General features: G+C 33.5%; 1 protein-coding gene across 2 annotated transcripts in view; it reads left to right on the forward strand.

Annotated features, from left to right (window-relative positions):
* The window catches only part of LOC115213353 (neuropeptide Y receptor type 2-like), a 365,606-nt gene that overhangs the window by 325,983 nt on the left and 13,999 nt on the right, over positions 1-25,624 (forward strand). For both annotated transcript variants that reach the window (XM_036501952.1, XM_036501963.1), the window contains one exon: positions 6,152-6,242. In XM_036501952.1, coding sequence (XP_036357845.1) covers positions 6,152-6,242 — 91 coding nt within the window. The remainder of the gene's footprint in view (positions 1-6,151; positions 6,243-25,624) is intronic.

A 25,624-nucleotide genomic window follows, 5' to 3' on the forward strand; every position in this document is an offset into this window, starting at 1 on the left:
TTAGCTATACTTATTATATAAGTAACTTAACTTATGTCTACCAAATTTTGTTCTTATTATTAACATTATTTATATTTATTATATTATATTTATTATTATCATTAAACGAATTAAATTTATTCTTATCTTTTAGTCTATTATTATATTTATTTTTTGTATTATCATAATACATATTATTAAAACCATAATTACCTAATAAAACTTATCATAATTCTTAATATTAGGTTTATTATTATAGATATCATAAGGATCATTTATATTATAATATTTTATATCATAATTGTATATATAATTATTAAAGAATTTAATACCATTATTATATCCCGCCTCTCACGAGGCTTCTTTATTATAAGGCGCGTGTTTTGGGAAAATCTCAAAATTAGAAGAAAGCATCGATATTCTTTTACCTATATTATCTATCAACGATTTCTTAATTGGGGTAGGGTGATTACTATTAGCATTAATATATCTAAGGTTTTCATATATATTATGGAATGGTTGGTTTTTACCTGGTATTAAATTAAAATTAGCATCTAAATAATTAACATTATAATTCTCTTTATATATAGTAATATCTAATCCATATCTTTTAAAAAAAAACTATATAGTTTCTTCTTATATAATTCTAGTGTTCTATTGGTGCAATTCTTAGTAATAAAAGGTCATCCCTATATAATCCACCCTCCAACTTTAATTTTTCTAATTCTAAATCAGTCACCTGGGCGGAATTGGGTGCCCCCATGGGTATATCAAAATAGTCTCTAGTATCCTTCCTAGCCCACAATTTGTTATTATATCTAATCAACAATTCCCTAACCGCTTTAACTACATTAACTTCATCTTAAGTCATTCCAATCTTATACATTGCATAAATTAGGGCCTTATTGAGTACAATCTCATTTATAGAAGAAGAATAATTATCTATATCTATTTGAATGAATTTATATCTATTTTTATCTTTAGTATTATTAAACCATTTTAAAGTATCATTAGTACTACTCCAAAGTTTTAGATAATTAAGTTCATTTAATCTATTAGTATATTTATCTAAAATGATCTTAATTTGCCTAGATCTGATTTACGTGCACAAATAAATCTAACTTTTGGGTCAGAATAAAAATTATCATTATGGTCTTTTAAAGTAATTCTAGGGTGCATAGGTACATAAGGTTCAGGTTTATTATCTAACCTATATTTCTTCATGATTAATTTTGAGGCCTTATTTATATTATAAAGAGTATTTTCAGGAACAATTTTATATTTTTTAAATTTATTCCTTTCTCTAATAGATTATCATTTAATTTAACATCTAGTTTATACATGTTCCTAGTTTTATCTGATTGTACTATAATTCCTTCCATATTTCGCATTTCTTTTATTCTCATAGCTAGATTTCTTAAATATTCATTGTGCCGATTTGGGTATCTATGAAATTTAATATTTTTCACCACCTTCCAAATATTATCCTCTAAAACCTGTATATCCCTATTATACGGGGGTTTCTTTCTCGATTTAAACTTTGTATTGATATAATTAGTATTCTCTACATCGTTAATATTAGATATTTTACAAGTATTGTACTAGGTTTTCCATTTAATCCTATTAATAAATTTTTTTCATTACTAATAAGTTTGGAAATATATTCTTTTCTAGATGATATAGGAATATCCTTCAAAGATAAATTCCAAAATACTGGTCCTATCTTACCTGTAAGTTCCATAACTAACGAAATTGAGAGTTAAATACAATCGACAAGCGTTAGTTATAAATATGAATAGAAATATTATTATTAATAATAATAGTAGGAAATATAATTCCAAACTTACAGGAAAAATTCAATTTAGCAAGTCAATTTAATGTTTATTTAATTTAGTGATTGTTTGAATAATATTTATTATAGTATATTTAAATTTTTTTCTATATAATATGGATAATGTCTTTCACTATTGAATTACATAAGAGAAGTTATTTCAATTAATTATATACATATCTATGTATGTATATATATATATATATACCCCACAACTCCACTTTGTTATATATATATATATATATATATATATACATGTATATATATACATGCGGGGGTGACTATGTGCAAAGAAGCTTGTGTCCCAACCACATGCTTCTGGGTTGAGTCCCACTGCATGGCACCTTCGGCAACTGTCTTCAACTAAAGCCTTCGGCCGACCAAACCCATGTCAGTTGATTTGGTTGACGGAAACTAAAAGAAGTCCGTCCTATATATTTATATATGTGTGTGTGTGTGTGTGTGTATGTAACTAATCTAGAGACGAACCACCATTTCACAACTCAGTCAATGAAGAACCTGTCCAAAACCATGCTCTGAGACATATAACATACAAAATCAAATATCATACAAAGAAAATATTAATCCTAAAAATATTAATCTAAAATCAAATAAAGTATAAATTGAACAATAAAAATTAATACAATAATATAATGTATAAAAGTAAGTACTAGTACATTGACTATGTGCGTTTAATGACTGAATTAAGATTATATAAAATCATATAAGAAACCATATCCAAGTTCATTAGAAATTGGATATACAGTAATTTGCCGGCAGATAGGTAATTATATACTGTAATATACAGTAATTCGCCGGCAGATAATATACATATATTATATATTATATATTACGAAATTCGATTTAATATTATTAGACTGAATATTACGTGTAAGGTTGGAATAATAATTTATTCCCTAATATTATTATTATATATATGTATGTATATATACGTATATATATGGATATATATGTATATATATGTATATATATATATATATATATATATATGGATATGCATGTATATATATATGTATATATGTGTATATATATATGCATATATGTATATATATATATGCATATATGTATATATGAATATATATATGCATACATGTATATATGAATATACATATGTATATATATATATATATGTGTGTGTGTGTGTGCGCGCATACATAGCTATCTATCTCGCTCTCTCTCTCTCTCTCTCTCTCTCTTTCTCTCTCTAATTCCCTATATATGTGTATATATATATATCAATGATTGATAAAAAACACAACAAAGGGGATCATGACGAAAACAGGACAAATGGAAAATTAGGCAAAACATGATACGCGAAAAATTCGCAGCTCCTTCCTCATCAGTCAATGTCCAGGACTCCCTTATGCTTTCGCGCTTTAAACATTGGTGCCATTCCGTCTTGGCAGTGCCAGAGCAGGAAGTTCTGATATGTGTTTGTGTGTGTGTGTGTGTGTGTGCCATTATTCAGTTTATTTCAAGATTTCTTTCCAATAGAGAAAGGACCGGTTTCTAACCTAGATCATTTGAATTTCATCATCATCAACAAGGTATTTTTGCTTGTATGTATGTACACATGAGCTGATTTGTATGTTTTATGTATGTATTCTCATGCATATAGTTACATATCTAGATATGCTCATATATATTTAAATGATAAACGTCTGGAAAGTTTTACAGATTTTTGCAGTTCCAGTGATGGATTGAATCTGTAGCTTTCTCCTTTCTGGTTTTGAGAAGCCTAATTTCTCAAGATTGGTATTTAGGCAGTGTGTTACATATCCCAGGGCCCCAATAATTACAGTTATAAACCTGAACTTGTATTCTGGATAGAGTAACTGCAGATTTCTCAATAATTCAGCATCGTTGTTCTCTTTTTCACTGATCTTCAGCTATATGTTAACATATCGCTGGGCAGCTAATTTCCGCAACCGTGCACGGTTTCCCTTCTCTGTCCCTAATCATTATATCAAATCTGTTATGCTTAAATTTTATTGGGGTCTTTACTGGTACATTCCACCAGTATTCCTTTTCATTATGAGTGGCTATAGCTTCTACCATATTGTGGGGTTTTATTTCTTTGTCCTCGGGATTATCCTTCCAACGGATTTCATTATAGATTGTCCTAGCTACAACGTCATGTTTCATCCGTAGATAAAACCGTGGTGACATTTTCGGGCAACTGCTTAAGATGTGGTTACACCACAATTAATGGCAACTATTAATGATTGCATACAATATGCCATATTTTCACTTATTGTTTTACATGCCCGTATATTAGTGTCAGAGATTATATATCTGTGTAAATGTCTTATTTTCTTGTGTCATATGGCTTAGGCCAGACTATATATATACATGTATAAATCAAAATAAGCGACAAGGATATCCAGAGGTAATGCAGTACGATCGTTTCATGCTCCTCCATTTAATTTAACAATTCAATCATTACCTCTAGATATCGTTGTTGCTTATTTTGATTTGAATCACCTTACATTAAAATTGTTTGGATAATACCGTTTGGATAATTGTTTGGATAATTCTGGTGCCTCAACTTAAGTACCATATTCATCTGAATATATATATATATATATATATATATATATATATATATATATATATATATATATATATATATATATATATATATATATATGAAAATAGTAATGCAATACTAGAGTATTGCATTCCAGTAAAGAATAGCCCGTTAGGGAAAATTATACATAGAAGTAAATAAATGGCACATCGAAGTACCGATATTTACTGGAAAATAGCGAACGTAATAAATACGACGCTAATGTATAGGTTCACTGCGTATGTACTAGCAAAAATGCGTGTGTGCAACAAACATGAAAAAAAATTGTCTTACCTCTAGGGAGAACATCTGAAAAATGAAATACCTAGAAAGGGATAATGTGGTACCGCTTTCAGATTCTTCAAAATATGCATTGCTATTTTCATTGAAGCTTCTTCACTGTTCTCGTTCTGTCAACGTTTTGGCGTTCAGTCGAGTATATTGGCATGGATGTGGCAACATCTGAAATGTTGTCGAGGTATATGTGGCTGATGAAGATAAATCAAATATATGTGTGCAGACATATTTTGAAGAATCTGAAACCGGTACCACATTATCCCTTTCTAGGTATTTCATTTTTCAGATGTTCTCCCTAGAGGTAAGACAATTTTTTTCATGTTTGTTGCACACACGCAGTGAAGCTATACATTAGCGTCGTATTTATTACATTCGCTATTTTCCAGTAAATATCGGTACTTCGTTGTGCCATTTATTTACTTCTATGTATATATATATATATAATATATATATATATATATACATACATGCATGCATATATACAGAGAGATAGACGGGAAAGAAGGAAGGAAAGATGCATGTATACACTCACAAATACACATACATTCACGTGTGTGTGCGTGTGTGTGTGTGCGTGCTTTGGATGACAAAATTTCAGAAATCAAAGGAAGGAGACGTGATGGTTTCGGATCGGCCCTTATTGGACTGAACATCGTATTCGATTTTTTCAAAATACGCCAGGTGTGCCCAGAAGTCATTGCTCTTTACTGAGCGTACAGGTAATTTGAATTTAGAAGAATATATTATTTTAACATGTTGCAAGGTAAAATTTGGTTAGGACTTCTAAAAAGGAAAACTGTCTTCTTAGTCACTTCTGGCTATCTTGTTCAGATATGTGGCACACCCTCGCACTCATAGGTGCACACAAATATACACATATTCGCCTGCACACACGTTCACATGCAGCTGATGGCACAAACTAATGGAGAAATACAGTGGGAGAGAAAAATAATAGAGAAATTTTGGAAGGATTAACGTTACTTTGACGCTTTTCATGTAACTAGATAAGATATTGTATGGATTGAGTTTCTAGACGCCTTTAATAACAATTTAATTTTGCTGCTCTCACTATTATTGAATATAATATTAATTTGTAATCGGTTTATTAGAAAACGTTCATGTCTGGTTGCATTAATGAGGATCCGGTGTTTTGAAATTGTCAGAAATGGTTAATAAGGAATGAACTTTTATGTAAAACTATTCGAAAATAGACAAAAATGTATATAGAATCAATAAAATACAATAAAACAAATTTATCATATTTCTATGTCATAGAATTAACTCACTGTTACACTATATATGAAACGTTATCTAATGAATTGTTTAAAAAATTTTGAATATTCTCTATCTTTTATAAATTCTATGAGCAGCTTCAATAAGAGTCTAGAAAAATCACTTATAAAATATACATGTATTTTTTTATGGATGCATAATTTTTATGTTTTTCTTTACAGCTATAAATATATCAACATAATTTGGTTTTGCTTCAACTGGCTGGCAATGAGTAACTCGTGTTACAATCCATTTATTTATGGTCTTCTAAACGTAAGTATTGGATTTAGTTCTTAGTACTTGTTCAAATTATCTGTATCATGTTAAAAGTGTGGATAATAATTTTCAACAACCAGTTAATAAAATAATTACTATTAGCAGTTATATTAGCACATTGTTTACGTAGCCACCGCATACAGCAATGTAAAGTTATTGGATATGCCAATTTACATATTAAACGCATTCCTGGGGTTGGTATGTAAATATTAAAGAATTGTAGGCATGTGGAATTTTATTATGCAGTCATGATATACTATAAAGTATATTAAATGTATTTATAATTCAACACCGCGTCTTACTGCGTTAGCAGTGCTCTTTACATAATTTAATTAAGGTTATTTCTATAGAAATTATAGCCAGCACTGATTTTTTGCTGCCACGTTTCTTATCGAGATGTCAGATGTAAACAAACAATGAGATCGGTGATAAAAATGGATAATGAGTGTATATGCCATATTTCGGCGGGGGGGGGGGGGATTGCCCCTTCATCAGCACTCATCTATAATTTTTCTATAATTTCTGTAGAAATAACCTTAACAGAACTGACAGTATGGTTGTACGATACGTTCCAAATACCAACGCCACTGTAGGTTTTCTTTTCCTCTCACTTGTATGCCTAGGCATACAAGTGAGAGGAAAAGAAAACCTACAGAGTTCCTGAAAATAGATGACAAGAGCAAAAAATATTAAATTGTACGAAACAAAACCGCTCTAAAAGGGAGGTGGGGTGAATAATAATAAAAACTATTGCTAATGAAATTACACTTCCTAAGAAAAACTTAAAAGAGATGTTGTAGGGAGTTAGTAATAATGGTACGCCCCTCCCACGTGATGAATGGAATAACCTAGTCACTATAAGTAAAGAGAAGTACGTGAAGTACTAGAGGACGTAGCAGGCTGTTTTTCTAGTTAAAATCCTTGTGATTCCGTAGAAGTGGAATAACAGTATAACTGTTGAAGTATATTTGTTGAAGGTCTCTCCTCGTGGGTGTACCTACGATTGTTGATTGTTGAAATTGCTATTTTTACATACGAGCTTGTTGATACGTGTTTGTTTTCTTCCCATTTATGGGGGAACCTAAGAAGAGAAGAATGGAAATTGGACCAGCAAAAGGCCACAGTTATGCGGCAGCAAATGGCTGAGGAGTGGACTCTGACGCTTTTGAGGTTTGTGAGGTAAAGGTAGAATCGAAGAAGCTAAAAGAGTGTGAGAAATTGTTGAAAAGAGAAGGCAATACTTTTAAATTAACGCCACCAGAACATTTAACGAACGGTGTGACAAAAAGAACTGTAATATTTAAAACAGTGAAGGTGTCATCGAGAAAAATTGAAATTGCAACTATCGAAACTATTGAAGAGTGCTTAAATGAAATTAAGCAGTTCGCCACTTTTATCACAAGAGGAAGAAAGTATGGCACAGTGGAGGTGCGATTCGCGACAGAAGACGAAGCGATAAGTCACTCCACTGTAGCCATAAAGACGTAGGAGTGTGTACTTTTGCCAACATACTGTGGCAAGCGTGTTGCCAGGGTGAGAGTAGGAAAAGTACCCCCGGAAATAAATAAATAACTTTAGTTAGTGTCGCTGCTTCACTTATCGTTCTCACTTCCCTCATTACATTTGAATGTCATTAAATCATTGTTTTAATAATTACATTCTCCAATAATTTTATTTTGTTTCTCTCTTTAGTCTGATATTTCTGCCACATCTGTGACAGAGTTACCATTACACAGAAATGCGTGTATGGGATGAAACTAATTATTGTAGATAGTTAAGGATTCTCGAATCTCATCGAGGACAGTAACTTCAAGGAGATCGATGTCCTCGATGAAGAAAGAAGTAGTCGAAGAATTGTTGGCAATTCGAAAAATTCGAATTGTTGGCGACTGAAACATACATCAGATGTATGTAGGGGTGAATTTTTACCTGAATAACAGTAATTCCTGGTTGTGGAAGAGAGAGACGAGAAATGTGAATAATAAAAATGAAATCCACAAATCCGCAATAAGCACAGTCATTGAGAGGTTTGCTTAACAACAATATGGTTTCGGATTCGATCTCTCTCTCTCTCTCTTTCTTTCTTTCTCTCTCTCTCTCTCTCTCTCTCTCTCTCTCTCTTTCTCTCTCGTGTATAGTGGCACGCAATATCCCCCTATCGGAAGCTTGCTATGATTATACACTTAATACCTCTGAAAACATACTTAACACCTCTGAAAGCACAAATTGCCCAGAAAATGTTATTAAACATAAATGTGTATTTTTTTTTTTGTTAATCAGCGGTGCCTTCGCCTTGTTATTGCTGTTAGCAAATTGGAGATTTAGGAGACCCTATATATACTGCCTTCACTATGATCTTTAGAAATTAAAAGCCAGTTCAAATATTTCCGTTTGGCTATGGTTGCTCACTGTCTTGTTAGAATAAGGCATTTAGATATGCTAAAATACATACATGTCTATAATTGCATCTCACCAACAGCCACTTCCATCCTGCCATTTAAAAATTCTCACCGACAGCCACTTCCATCCTGCCATTTAAAAATTCCCACTTCCCACTTCCATCCTGCTATTTAAAAATTATGTCTGCTCGATAGATGACGTAAACTAATTATTTCTAACACTTTTTCTTTTCTTTTTCTTCAGAAAGAGATTTATACTGTTTTTTTTTTAGGGGGTTGTTTTGTTTTGTTTTTGGTGGGTGCACAATTCTCTATAATAGTATGTGGTAACATTTCCATTATGTCTATGTTTGTCAATAATTAGTTTACTAAGATGGGCTATATTGGACAAAGTCGAAGTGAATTATTGCAAGCAATTCCAGCAAAGTACTGGCTTCGATTGTATCGACTATTCACACTCCCTGTGGCTTTGGGTCAAATTTAGAACTAAATATTACATAAATTCAATATAATATAAACGCCGTACAGTTTTAGTCTTAAATGAAAAGATATCTATATAAAAATTCTATTTGTCTGCAGAAAGTCAATTTTCTGGCAGTCCGTCTTTAAACTTTTGTCCTTCCTTTTTCTTCTACAACACAGTCGTCTACGTCTTCCAGATTTTTTGCAATAAATTCAGTGAAATCTTCACCGGAAAAATCAATATCATATTTTGTATTGATACTGTACATGAAAAATATATATCCTAAATTTTACTTCGATATTTATTTTCTATATTATTGGGATATATCTGAACAAGTCACTTTGGAGACAACGTCTCTTTCATTCTCTTTTATTTACAAGGATGTTTCTAAAATGGAAATTTTGCAATTAATATTCATTTCTTTTAAAAGAAATTCCTTATTATTGTTTTAATGAGGGTTTTGTTTTTATTGCTCTTGCTTTATTTTTGTTATACTTGCTTTGCATTTACGCCATTTGAAACTAAACTTTTATTACCTCTACGAAAATTCCTACTTCGACGTGGTATAAGTGAAATTATTTTTTTCTTAAAATATCTTTTTCAACAAAATAAACGGCCATGAACATTGAAGAGTGTAAAAGCCTAATGCAAATCATGACGTTAAGTTATGAATATTCAACTCGGCTCTCATCAACTCATACTTTCTATATTTCCAACAAAATATTTCTTGTTACAATCCAATTAACAAGAGATTTACTGTCTTACAACTCAGGGATTAATGTAAAAGATATACACAATATACACCAATTTGAAGCAAAAAAGGAACAACAGTCCCACTAGCACGTTCCCTCACTGGGAGTCTTGTACTCTGTATCAAGTTGCTTCTTATGTCCAATACCATGTTTTGAAGTTCATAAATTTATACAAGAGGGGGAAAAAGATATTCGTGTATTCTGTTTTGAAATGTCAATGGCCACAACATTTTATTTTGACTGAATCTTTCTAGAAGCATATTTTGTATTCAGTAAGCATTTAGAAGGTTATTCTGCTAAATACAACAATTCAGATAAGCTTAGGGGAGAATTATCTCACTAAAAACGCTGAACTTGATCTCAGTCAAATGAAATCACTATGTGCGTGCATGTCTCTTGTTTTGGAAATACCATAAGCGATATGCCTACTTATTCATTAATCTACACATGGTTTTAAATATAAACTATTACCCGAAAACTTTGAAAAGCAGAAGATCAGTGTAACACGGATTGTAGTCAGTCAAATATGATTTTTTTCTTCTACTACAAAATCACTTTTCACAGTAACCCCCACACAAATGTACAGACGAAAACCTTTTTCTACACAAGACTCGATGTAACAAGTGATCCTATTTTGTCCCTTTCTCTCCTTCACACGTGTACAGGATGTTCAAAAAGTCTCTTGCAGTGAATTTATTTTTTCCAAGATGTATTTCAAAACATGTGTAGAAAAATCAACTTATTACTGAAAATGGAGGACGACACCTTCAACACATTATAAAGTGTTTTTAAAATCTTGCAAAGTCTAATATATTATCTTGTAGTCTTATACCATCTTATAAATATTTATTTTGCAATAAAATACTTACTGCCGAGAGACTTTTTGAACACCCTGTACTATATGTGTCAAACTTACCTTATGAATACGCACACCAATATATTTTCAGTTGAACAAAATTACGGAAACATTTATTCGGTGAAAATGTACTTTATGTTTTTATTTTCATGCATTTAAAAACATACAATAAAACTCTTTTCCTTTTACGTTAAAAAATTAAACTTGCTTTAATTTCACAAAAAATTTATGTATATAAAAAAATTACGCATTTTCAACATTTTCCCGTTTTTTTTTCTGCATATTGTTTGTTCCTTCTCGAACCATGCCTGGCTCATAAGGACCGGTTTTCCGGTTTCATTGGCGTATAGGTTCCCCATCTGAATGGGACGCCGGTCCGTCGCAGGTGAGCTGCTAGATGCAGGAGAAAAGAGTGAGAGAAAGATGTGGTGGAAGAGTCAACAGAAGTTCGCCATTACCTTCTGCTGGAAGCCACGTAGAGCTTATGTTTTTCGCTCATAAACCCACACATCGCCCAGTCTGAGATTCGAACCCGAGTCTGCTACTCTAACCACTAAGCCATATGCCTCCACAATTTTCCCGTATATATATATATTCTGTCGATCTCAATTTTTATCTTGCAGTTGTCTTGTGCAGAAAATCATGTAGATTGTGCGACGAGAAGTATTAACCTTATTCGCAATGATCTGGAGCCATGCAAATATTTTTTGCGTTACTACTATTCCAGGATAATTCTCACGATCATAACTACATCCGTGGTACTCGACAGTTCTTTTCATACTTTTAAAATTAGAATGAAAATCCTGGTTTCCATAGGTTGTCCCCAAAATTTCAGTAATTCAAGCGGGCATTATCTTGAACTGAGTATTTTCATGGTTGTATATTCATACATAGTTGGACACGATTCAGTATCGATATAAAATGTTCATTCCAGATTCCGTGGATATTTTGTGGGTCTGACAGTTTGTTGGTATTTTCTGAAGTTAGAGGCTTATATGTTTATATTCGTACTAGGTCCGTGAATTTATTTCCTTCTGGTAATGAAGTTTTTGACACCACTGGGTTTGAAGCTCCAATTGTTGCCTCCAATTGTACTGTATTTCTCTGAATTGTTTTGACATTGGCATTTAAATATTTTGTAACAAATCTTTTGAAGTCTACATCTTGGGTTATGATGGTGTGACATCGATAAAATGCTTGACATTTTTATTTTTGTTGTGTCTGGGGAGAGTCATTTTCTTTTTGTGCCTTAACATACTGGTAAAATTTCCACTTATTTTTATTTTCCTAAAATTTTCGTTGCGTCTTGCAACCTTTTCAATAGTCTTTACTCTGTGCGTTATTTACACTGCGTTCCCAGACATAACAGAATATGCTTCAACACACGAACTCATATAAAGAATCTTGCAAACCAAATCCAAAAACTAAATATTTAAATTTTTGTTGTCATGAAACTTATTTTGACACCTCTTTATAACTAGACATTTTTGTTATCCCTATGATAGTATTTCGAATTGATTGCGTTTCTTCATATAGGGGCTTGGAACTGAGTTCTCCGCGAATAGTTGTTTGAAAACTGTTTCTGAAGTGTATTGCCGTCAACTATCTTTTGGTTTATCTCAAATAATGATCTTCAGACGTATGAAAACAAATGGAATTCTGCCTAGCAGTCATCAGCACTGGGAGCCGTTCGGGTGAAGAAGATATCTATCTTTGTCACGTTATTGGATGGTTGTGTAATCCAGAATTTGCTAGTTTCTGAAGTGAAGATGCATCCAAGTGATCTTAAATCGGGTGATATGACGAAACTGATTGTAAAAAAAAGAATAACCGGTGCAGAGATCAAGGAAGAGACGCATTTTAGAATTACAGTTTACAATATCTTCGTTATTGGTATTATCTTCCCATATCGGCTGGTACAGTGAAATATCCTAAGAGTAGAATTTTATTTTTTAGCAGTCCTTTCAAAATGACACTACTCAGTTGTAGGTAAAATTGTTTTTTCGCATTGTCTTTGGCATCAAGCAATGGAGCATAAACTGAGATGAGCTTGTCTTTAGGAAACGGTATACAGAGAGCTATAAGTTGTTCATTTGTAGCAACTAGAGTTAGTTCATGGTTTCGATTAAATTATCGTTATGGGAATGACCTAAAATTATGCTTGTTTTATTTCGTTCTGTATTGCTTTTGAAATTATGGAACAACTTGTAACTATTCTCGCTTCTGTTTTAGATCACTTTTGAACTTTTGTGAAAAACTTTTTTATGAAATAGATACTTCGATACTAATGCGTTTACACACAAAACTACACCATTATCGATATGGAAATGAACTGTAATTATTCTTCTGTTATTTTGTTCTGTAATACTTTCGAAATTATGTAAAAGCATTTAGTGAGATTTGATAAAATAATTTAGTATTTTGAAAAGGTCGAATTAAAACACTCTTTTGTTATATTTTGTACGAAGGTTATACTAAAAGTAATGCAAATATAGGCATAACAGTTTTTAATAACTCACAAGTCGTTGAAATTATACATGTTGATAGAATTACCATTTCTCTTTACAAAGATATTTGAAGCCGATATTCTAACGATCACTCATGCATAAGATTCTGATAGCAAGAGTGGATTTCCTGCGAAATTGGCTTGGTCTTCTGTCTTGCTTTACGAAACTTCCGTTGCATAATGCTACTTTAAAACTTACATATATGCGTGTTGTGGTGTGTGTGTGTGTGTGTGTGTGTGTGTGTGTGTGTGTATTACAAGAGACACTGGGAACTATGTCACTGACATGTTTGAGTGAGAATTTTTCTATTTACCCCAACATATTCTCTAAGTTCAGTAATCCCATTCTTATCGTTCATCTACCTTCTCACCTCAAATTCCCCCCCACACACACACACACCTCACCATCACAAGCTTCACTGTTTCTTTTTATTTCAATTTACTTCTTCCTTTCTCACCCAGTGTCTTTCTCTCTCCCAAAACATCCTGTCAACGAACAAATTTCATGTAGTTTTGTGTTCCACATAAGTTGCAGCCCGATAATCAAGCAAAGAGGATGTAAAGTTATGATGCCTTTTAGTTATTCTCCTCTTGGCAATACTAAAATGGAAAAGGACACTACCAGAAACATAAGACATTCCATCCCACACATATCAGTGGGTTCTTTCTGTCGTTTATTTCAAATAATACATGTCTTCCCGACACAGACCGCCACTAGTTTCCTAAGAATTTAGTTCAATCATATATGTATATATATAATCAAGATAAGCAACAGGATATCAAGAAGTGATACAGTACGACCGTTTCAAGCGACTCCATTTAATTGAACAATGCAATCATTACATCAATTTAAATGCAGGGCTATCACCATCTGCACAAATAAATAGAATTTTAATCGGTCGGACACATTAATATAACTTTTCTCAAATACCTTAACACTGCAAGAAGATGGAAGAAATCCATGCTGTCGCTATTGTAGCTAAGAATATACTACACTTCCAAGAAAGGCATGAAGCTTACTGGGGTCATAACTTGTAAAGGATTGTGATTCATTTCTAATTTATTTGTCTTTTTATCAACTACTAAATCTAAGACTAGAGAATTGTGTCTGTTTGGAATAAAGGGCAAGAGTGAGTTGACAGTTCATGGCTAGGTATGGTCATAAAAATTGTCAAGATTTTAAGAGTAGTAAATTGTAAATTGGGTATAAAGTAACTGTCTATAAAGGAGGCTGGGTATGAGAAGTCTTTAAATCATGATGTTAATTACCAGTTAAAGGGGCAAGACGCTAATAAAACCTATGATGTTAATACAGAGGAAATTTTATCATGGGTGCTATGGGTGATTGTTTATAAACAATATTGTTATGTTGTATAAATATAAAATTTAAGATTATCAAAAATGATATCATAACCAAAATAAGTAAAATGTTTATATATATATATATATATATATATATATAATATATATGTATATATCAATTTTCAACATTAAAAAGGAAAGATTACATAGAATCAGTTTAATATTCATTCATGTACTTAATTATTTACTTATTAGGTGGTTTCTATAAAAACTGCTCTGGGCATTTACTTATGGAATACTGGAAAGATAAACATGCTGTTTATATATTAATTATAACCCAAGAATCAGCAAAGGATAAAGTATCTGAGTAAAATTATATTAACGTGTCCGACTGATTAGAATTCTATTTATTTGTGCAGCTGATGACAGCCCTGCATTTAAATTGATGTAATGATTGCATTGTTCAATTAAATGGAGCCGCTTAAAACGGTTGTATTGCATCACTTCTTGATATCCTGTTGCTTATTTTGATTTTATTCACCTTATTCGAGCTGTGCGAATAATACCGGACTGACTTGGTGCTTCAACTTAAGTACCTAATTCAACTGAATCTCAATTATTCATTTCATATATATATATATATATATAGAAAGGATAAATCAACGCCCACAGCATAGACACTGCAACCTTATCCCCACCCAAAAGAGTTACCAACGAAATCTTCGTCCCATCCACCGGTTAAACAACCATGCACAACAAACCCACACCACTTGCAATGATTACCAACGAAGGCCTCCTAGAACACCACACCCGAATATGGGATATCGGGATGCTCTCCTCAATACTGTTCCAAGAACACACACCATAAATTACAACAGGAGACCCAACATCAACAAAGAACAACTATATAATAGCTACCGTCCCAACCACCGCATTCATTTTTTAGACCCAATACGCAAACACAGAGACACAAGATAGCACCAAACAAGCAGGAGGAACCAAAAGTAATAAAAATTATCAATCTAACTCACAAGGAACTAACAGCAAACCAAATAAACATACTATCCAAAGGACTCAAGTTTACACCCACCCCACAACACCCCAACTACAATGAAATGAAAGAAGACATCGCAGAATTCTGCAGAAAATTAAGACTTACTGAGGAGCTATACGATAAATACAACAAGGACGAATCGTTAACTACACCCCCTCGAAAGGTAAGAACAAAACACTTGATGATTTCTGTGACCACATATCAAATTACCCATATCAACATATGCACAAACAAAAACACAAACCAAACTTCAGCAAAAAAGAATGGGCTGAGCTGAACAAATTAAAACAAGATAAAACAATAACAACCAAAGAGGCCGATAAAGGGAGTGCTGTTGTCTTAATGGATACGACATTTTACATAACTTTGGTACTTTCTATGCTGGAAGACACAACATACTATGAAAAGGCACAAAACTACAGTCAACAAAAAATAATGAGGGAACTAAAATCCATGTTAAACCCATACAAAGCAGGGCTCACCGACAAAGAATATGATTATATGACCAATTTCACAAGTAAAACCAGCCAATTCTACGGTATAAAAGTGAGAAACTAAGCAACGCATGCAAGATAGCTACAGACAAAATAATTAAAGTCCCTAATCCTAATGACCTCAAATTGAGACCCATAATAGCAGGTCCCGCATGCGAAATCCACCGCCTCAGTAACTTTTTAGACACCCTGTTAAAACCACTCCTCAAACATGTCAAAAGCTATATAAGAAACGACTTAGATATGCTCAATCACCTACCGAATACTATAAACAAAAACACCATACTGGTATCTTTCGATGTAGTCAACCTCTACTCCAATATCCCCCACAACCTAGGACTAGAGGCAATCCAATTCTGGCTAGAGAATCACGCCAACGAACTACCACACCGCATCAAAAAAGAATTCGTGATAGAAGGGGTTAAATTCATCCTGGAAAATAACTTCTTCGCCTTCAATGACAACTTCTACCGACAAAAATCGGGGACTGCGATGGGTACACGAATGGCCCCCTCCTTTGCCAACCTAGTCATAGGATATCTAGAGATCAGTCTGTATCGTAAGGTTCTAGAAAGATATGGCAGCCCTTTCTCCATCTACATAGAAAACAACTGGAAGAGATATCTAGATGACTGTTTCATTCTTTGGCATAAAAATATAGAAAAACTCATAGAATTCCAGGACATTTTAAACGGACTGGACGTAAACATCCAATTCACGATGGAATATAGCCAGCAACAACTCCCCTTCCTCGATATCCTCATTAAGAAAGCTAATAATATAATAGAAACAGACATATATTATAAGCCTACAGACTCTAAGCAATATCTTCCATTCAATTCATGCCACCCCAGACACACCAGGATGAATATCCCCTTCAATCTAGCAAAAAGGATATGCACTATAGTCTCTAACGCAAACACCAGAGACACACGACTACAAGAACTAAAAGATACCCTTATCACCAGGAACTATCCACCTTCACTTATTGACAAGTGCATTCAACTTAACATCAAGGAACTGAGACATCCGAAATCAAAGAAAAACTTACAACCAAAAGCCTTACCATGCATCTCCACACACAACCCTCTCAATAACGAAGCCTTCGGCACCATCCTCCACAACATACCCCTCCTAAAAAAAGACCACAGAATGAACACAATCCTCCAAACACACACGATCATAAAAAGCAAGAGACAGCCTAAATCCATGAAAAGTCTCCTAACACAAGCCCGAATTCACTCTTCAACACCGAAGCCGACAGTAAAAAAATGTGGAAGACCCAATTGCGGGATATTCGACTATCTAATTGAGGAATCAGAGTTCTCCTTCAAACAGGGACAACGGTTTACAGTGAAAAGCAACTTCACATGTGCTTCGGAGAACCTAATATACTCACTAACCTGCTCCGGGTGTCAAGAGCAGTACATAGGCCAAACAAAAAATAGTTTGCGTAAACGAATGGCCCTGCACGGATCCCAGATAAAAATTCCCCAAAACAGAAAAATAGCTTTTAGCCAACACATAGATACTTGCGCCAACAAAAAAAACACCAAGCTTCAGGATTTTCCCCCTCTTTCAATTTAGGGACGATACAACCTCGAGACAACGAATAAGTAAAGAAACTCTCTTTATTACAAAATACAGACAAACAATTAATATACCTCAACTTTAGAATAAAAGAAATATACACACACAAATATTACATTCCAAAGAATCCATTACTAATCAGCCCCAATCACAGCTATACTCCATAACATGCCAACTTCAAGTCATACAACACCTCACTACTTTCACCCATTCATATTCTCCCTTCTCTGTTTTTTTCTTCTTCTTCCTCTTCTTCTTCATCATCATCATTATCATCATCATCGTCGTCATCATCATCACCACCATCATCATCATCATCATCATCTTCTCCTTCTCCTTCTTCTTCTTCTTCTTCATCATCAACATCATCAACATCGTCATCTTCTTCTTCTTCTTCTTCTTCTTCTTCTTCTACTTCTCCACCTTCTACCTCTTAACTTTGTCACTAATGCTTTTTAGTATAACACCTACGCAAATTCCATAAACAAGCTTTTCAATAGAAATATTCTCCTGAATTGAACTGTGACTGCTAGCCGCCACTGACCATTCAAAATACGACCATCAGGGCACTCCCAGATTTTCCCACCCCCTCTCCTCATCAGCCTTCTTCTTCTTCCACCCTACCAAGAACTCACAACGACCTCGAACACACAAGTGCAAGGGAGTCAGAGAAAGGCAGAATGCCACTTATATCTGAACACTACTATAGAAATATTCCTTTAAAAAAACTTTTCTTCTAATTTTTCTAAATTTAATTATTTAATCGTTACAGTTGAAAAGGTCTCAAAATGACCTAAACCGGTACTGAAATGTTCACTATAAAATTATTTTAGCATTTTCTATTTTAACTTGTTTTTTCATATATATATATATATATATATATATATATATATAAGCACACACACACACACATTTGTGTATTTGTTTCGCGAGATCCCTGATTTTAAATTGTGAGTTGAAACAGATATTGTTATATTTCGTAATCGTCGTATTTATTTTGCAAAATAAACACACGCACAATATATTCGTTCAGCTTTTTTATTGTTCTTATTTTAGTGTCCTTTATCTGAAATTTTCCGTCACATATACTGTGACATCTTCAGTGACTCTCCAGGCCACATGTCTACTCCTGATAATAGAAATTAATGGAACGAAGACATTGATACATATACATGCGCGAGCGCACATACATATATATATATATATATACATGTGATCTCTTGAGCACCACCAGCAAAAAATTTTTTTCCTCTGTCTTCCCTTCTCGGGATCTTTCCTTCTCCTTTGTTTCCGACGATGAGCTCCGCTCGAAACGTTAAACCCTCCTTCCCTTCTTTCCTGAGCGTCAAATAATACTTTAATTGTTCCACGTCCTCGCGTTGCTGTGTTTTTTTCTGTTTTCTTCTTTGGATTAACTTTATATATAACTTTTAGTCTCCATCTACTAATTCCACTCACAAGGCTTTGGTTTGCCCGAGCCTACTGTAGAAGGCATTGCCCAAGATACCATGCATGTATATTATACATACATACAAGCATGTGTGTATATATATATGTGTGTGTGTGTATTCAAATAATGATTAGAAACAGTGCTAGTGTTGTAAACATTATCGAACACACATACTCAATGCATATGTTTTGCTTGTTCGCTGGTAGGCTGCAATTTGAAGCAGTGAAGATGACTCCCTCAAAGCGCCGTGTGTTAAAACTCCTGAAATCTCATTCAGGAGCGATGGACATCGATGTTTCGTTATTATTGTGCCTTATCAGCATCACGTGCCTGAACTGAATCAGAGGCGCACTGAATAACCTGCACATGACTATATGCAAGACAGCATATCCAATGCAAGCGGTTAGCTTGTTTGATGGTGGACTGAACATGGCACGGCGGAGATAACTCTCTCAAAGAGCTGGGTGTAAAAAAAATACCTGAAAGTCATACACAGGCGAGACAATTCACCCCAAATCCCATTCATAAGCAACAATACCCGGCGCTTTGAGAGTCATCTCTACAGCATTAATTCGCAGCCTACCGGCAAACAACCTGAGCATATACTTTGAGCATAAGCATGTTGACAACACTAGCGCTGTTTCTAATTCATATTTGAATTTATCCCTATGTATGCATCATCGGGTTTTAACGCATATGCACATATACATATCTGCAGTCACTAGCATTTCTACTTCCCCGCGAACAACTGACCACTTCTCTTTCGAGGTGAATTTAAAATACTACCATGCTCATTAATTATGAACCCGAAATACTGGATTTAAGCTACGGCAGGACATTCGGAAAAGTAACCTACTTCACTCGTCTCCCCAGATAAGATGGGATGAGTTATGTTCAACACAAAAGATGTGTTGCATTTTTGTTATTGTTGTTGTTGTTCTTCTTATTTTTCTTCTTCTTCTTCTTCTTCTTCTTCTTCTTCTTCTTCTTCTTCTTCTTCTTCTTCTTCTTCTTCTTCTTCTTCTTCTTCTTTCTTCTTTGCCGTCTCCTTCGGCTGCTGCTGCTTTAGTCATCAAACTTCAGAACCAAACATTTCTCTGCACCCATAAACATTATTTCTTCAGATCTGCTACCACCTACTGAGCCTTCACAAAGGAAAAGAGAGAGAGACAGAGACAGAAAAAAAGGAAACTGTCCTACCTATTTGAAGACTATGGAAATATTTACAAAACATTTCATTTAACTTTTCTTCAATTTAATTGTTCTTCTTATTTTACTCTTAGCTGAAACAGTAAAAAAGACGGAAACTGGAACTAAACATTACTAAATGTACTTCATGATAAAATCATTTTAGCATTTTCTACCTTGTCTTATTTTCCTTATACATATCAACACGTGTGTTACTTTTCAACCTTCTACACACACACACACACACACAAACACATACACACACTCGCATATATGTATTCATCTGTTAGTCCTTTCGGGGACGATGAAATAAGTACCACTTGAAGACTGGGTCGATGTAATCGACTCTTCCCCTAAGCTGCCCTTGTGGAAAAATTTGAAATAATAATAATAATAATTATCATTATTATTATTATTATTATTATTATTATTATTATTATATTATTATTAGTATTATTATTATTATTATTATCATCATTATTATTGTTATTATTATTATCATCATCATTATTATTATTATTATTATATTATTATTATTATATTATTATATTATTATTATTGTTATTATTATTATTATCATTATTATATTATTATTATTATTATTATCATTATTATTATTATTATTATTATTATTATTATTATTATTATTATTATTCATGAGTCTTATTTTTATTATGTACTTTCACTGCACTACCAAGCGCAGCTGTCTGTGCCTTGGATATGTGCTGTGGTTTATTGTAGTGCTCTTATTTTCACTTTATTGAAAGTGTTTCACGTAGGATGTGTGCGGTGCCTAGTAGTGCTATTTTCTGTGTGCTATATATACTTGTAAGTCCTGGTGTTTTTATAGTGGAATTTACATAGTGGAGGATGTGGTTTCATTTTCTTTTTTTAACATTTTCTTCTGTTTCTCCTGAAATGTGTTGTCATTGCTGTTAGTAATGTTGCTGTTACTGCTGCTAATGATTTTGTTGCGGTTGTTGTCGTTGTTGTTGTTGTTGTTGTTGGCTTCTTCACTTTTTTCATTTTGTTCCACTTCAAGTTATTTGTTGACAGAATTGGTTTTCAAGAATTCTCTGTTGAAATATTTCGCCTTGTGAACAATTTCAACGTCACCTTCAAGTATGTACGCATGTATGTACTTATATCCAGGTGCATCTCTGTGTATACACATATGTCTGGGTGTGTGTAGGTGAGTGTGTATGTGTTTCTGAGTCTGTATATATAAACACGTGCATGCATACGTGTATATATAAGCTCATATATGTGTGTATATATGTATGTTATCTTCTATATTTAATCACTTGAATTCTTCCTCTAAAGGAGCTGGTTTCTAACAAACTTTCAAAGCTCCATCGTTGGAATGTAGAAACCAAAAACAATGTCACTTTACATATTTTTACTGTCCCACTTATAGACTGTTTTTGTAAGGCGCGCGCTGGTTGATTTCTTTTTCTGAAAACCCCAGCTTATGCAGATTGTCATTTTGGCATTTGCTCACAGAACTAAGTGCACCGATTATTAAGGGTATGAATGTAACTTAAAATTTAGATTTAGAAACTGGAGATTTCGAAACAGTTGTCAACAGTTATCCTCTTTCTCTTTGATTTTGAAAAAGTTATTCACATCAGTACGACAGCTGACCTCTCTACGATATATACATTTTCACGTCTGCCCCAAACAGCAATATCCGGTCTGTTATGCTTACACTTAACAGATGTTTTGATGGAAATGTTCCACTAGTTTTCCTTGTGTTGATGTTTGTGTATGTATTCACTAACAGGGGGGGGGGGGTTCTCTGTATTTATTCCAGGTCAGTCTTTTTTCTGAATGGCTTTGTATATGATTTTTGTCACCTTGACGACGTGTTTGGAAAACTGCTGATCATTACGTCTGATGTTTTTCACAGCTCTTTCCCTCTCTCCTCTCTCTCTCTCTCTCTCTTCCTCTCTCTCTCTCTCACTTTCTCTCTCTCTCTCTCTCACTCTATATATATATATATATATATATATATATATACAGGGTCAGGCAAAATGATCTGACACATTTGTAGGTTAAATAAAAGGCAAATGAAGTAAAGAAACAAAAAAGTGTTTTTATTTTTGAAAAGTACATATAATGCCATTTTGTTTCATTATGTTTTAAAAATTAAAGCAGTCAAATGGGATCCATTATTGTCCACACACTGTCGAAGGCGTTCACGAAAGTTGTCAATAACTCGGCGGGTCATTTCATGTGGAATGGCAGTAATTTCTTGTCGAATTGCATCTTTAAGTTGTTCAATAGATTGAGGGCGATTAATGTATACCTTTGACTTGAGGTATCCCCAGAGAAAGAAATCGCATGAAATGACCCGCCGAGTTATTGACAACTTTCGTGAACGCCTTCGACAGTGTGTGGACAATAATGGATCCCATTTGACTGATTTAATTTTTAAAACATAATGAAACAAAATGGCATTATATGTACTTTTCAAAAATAAAAACACTTTTTTGTTTCTTTACTTCATTTGCCTTTTATTTAACCTACAAATGTGTCAGATCATTTTGCCTGACCCTGTATATATATATATATATATATAGGTGAGCAGAGTTATCGGTTGCAGTAACCGTCTAAGGGATAATAGTATCCGTATTTACTATCGGTATCAATTACCTATACTATCCCTGGGCATGGGTATGCAGGCACACTATGCTTATAGGGTCCACGTACCAACAGAATAAACAAAAGTTTAGCAGGAATCAAATTTAAATAATCAGAAAAGGGAGAAAACATTTGATCAACAAAGAACCAAATTGAACCACATCAGTTGATTAATTGAACCATACCAGTTGATTAGTTGAACCATACCAGTTACGTACAGGGGTCGATGTAATCAACTTAATCCCGTAGGCTGTCCTTGTTTGTACCCTCTTTCTTTAGCCCCCTGTGGGCAATAAAGAAATAAATATCCAATATGCTACTGGATGTATACCTATTTATATCCAAATGCTTACTGTTGCAAGGCAATAGTGCAATTGAATAAAAAGTACAAGTGGAGGTAAACAAAACTTTAACCAGAATTTATAAGGCAAGGAAGAAAATGAAGAAGATAATTAATTGACAAACATCAGCTGGATCTATTAATTGCAATCATATGAATAAATAATTATATAAAAATAAATGAGTGAATATAACTCTACTCTTAATTAAATATTAGCTGACCAATTAAGTTGTAGGATTGACATTAGCATTACCCTACTTATCATAGGGGTATTATGAGGACAATTTTTGTTAATAAATAATAACATATAACTTAATTTGTACCCAAATTATTTCTTCATTGATATAATTATGTTATGATTTCCCCAACTATGTTTACATTAACTAAATCTTATTGATATTGCAGTTTTTAGTTTTTAACTAATGACCCTGTTATATGGGTCATCCCATTAACCCCACCCTGTAACGTTTTATCTTTACTATCTCCTCCGTTAGACTGAAATAAGATGTGATCTTACAAACTCTGGAATTTACTTTTACTGTTTTTCACTATTTTTATTATTTTATCCTTTTTACTTGTTTAATTCTTATCATTATGGACTCTCTGATAAAGCTTTGAAGTTCAATTTTTGTCCAATTTTTGTACAGTTTTTGTATAATTTTTGTATGATGCGTCAATTTTAGCATGGTGGACCCCAAAGTAGAAACAGCTGTAAGAGTAGAGTTATATTCACTCATTTATTTTTTTATTTATTCATATGAGTGCAATTAATAAATAGATCTAGCTGATGTTTGTCAATTAATTATCTTCTCCATTTTCTTCCTTGCTTTATATATGTGTCTGTGCCTGTGTGTGAATCTCTGTATGTATTTACTAGCTGATGTACCCGGGAATTCCCAGGAAAGCGGGGCTTATCCTTTGGTTCCTTTCACATAATTGTTTCGCTAATCCAATAACAAAAATACAAAGTATGTAGCCATTTAAACGGTTTTTTGTGCATTTACAGAGAACACTGAAATGTCTTGCACAGGATCTTGTTTTTAGGAATTCCCAATAAGTTATGAATACCCAAATTGTGAAATCAGTTCTGTAATGATATGAAATTAGTTACCTGATAGTAAGAATTCAAAGTAGCCCCGAAAAGGGGTTTAATGCTTTCCCAGGGTATATAGAACATAGGAGGAAATACTAGTAAGGTATGTAAGCTAAAATTGTGAAGCATGTTACGTAATAACAGGCTAATCAGATATGAGATAATAACAATTCAAAGTAAATAACTCTGAAAAGGGCATTTGTGAGTTCCCAGAGAATATTCCCCTCAGGGCCGCTAGTGTTGTTATATTCGTAAATAAGTCACTAACCAAAATCAGTGGATCTATTATTTAGGAAAGTACTATTTACTAGTTTAAGGGTTGTACTGGATAAATTACAAAAATAACTCTAACAGTTCAAATACTAATAAATAAGTATACTCAATTTCATTTTTACCAAATAATTTAGGAAAATAAATGGGTTATTTCCCTTGGGGGCTATATATAAGGATCCCTTCCAGGGGCAGTGTTATTATCGATTCTTTTCAACAATCTGAGTATACCATGAGATTTCCAGGCATGATTTCTAGTCACGTGTCAAGTTTCATCAAAATCGATAAAACGATGTAGGCGCTGTTAGCTAACAACTCCACAAACACATCCACAGACAGAATTTCATACACCCCCACACACATACATATATATGTGTGTGTGTGTGTGTATGTATATATGTATATATATATATATATATATATATATATATATATATATATATATATATATATATATTATATATATATATATACAGGGTGCGGTGAATAAACTGTCGTCTAAATTACGCATAATGAAAATAACATTGACATCACATTTTAAAAGATACATTTACCAAAATTACATAAAAATATCTTGTAATACTGAAGAGTAAATTTACTCAATAAAATCGCCATTAGCGTCAACCACGGCCTCCATACGACTTCGGAATCTCCTGCAATTCTTCTAGATGGTCTCCTTGTTTAAGTTGGTGAATGTTGCCATAATTCTTGCCCTCAGTTCATATCTTGTATTACAAGTAGCTTTGTAGGTCTCTCGATCAACTGCGCCCCACACAATAATCAAGGTAGTTGCAGTTTGGGGAAGCCATGACTGGGTTCTCCTGCTTGTGTGGCATGGTGCAGAGTCCTACTGCGTGACATAGGGTCTTCCAGTAGCCACCCTGTTCACCTAGGGCTGTACTGCCTCCTCCAGTCACTTGATGTAGACCTCTGTGTTGTGCTTGAGGCTGTGTGGGAAGATGAATGGAGGCATAACATT

Source organism: Octopus sinensis, linkage group LG1 (assembly GCF_006345805.1).
Source record: "Octopus sinensis linkage group LG1, ASM634580v1, whole genome shotgun sequence".
NCBI lineage: Eukaryota > Metazoa > Mollusca > Cephalopoda > Octopoda > Octopodidae > Octopus > Octopus sinensis.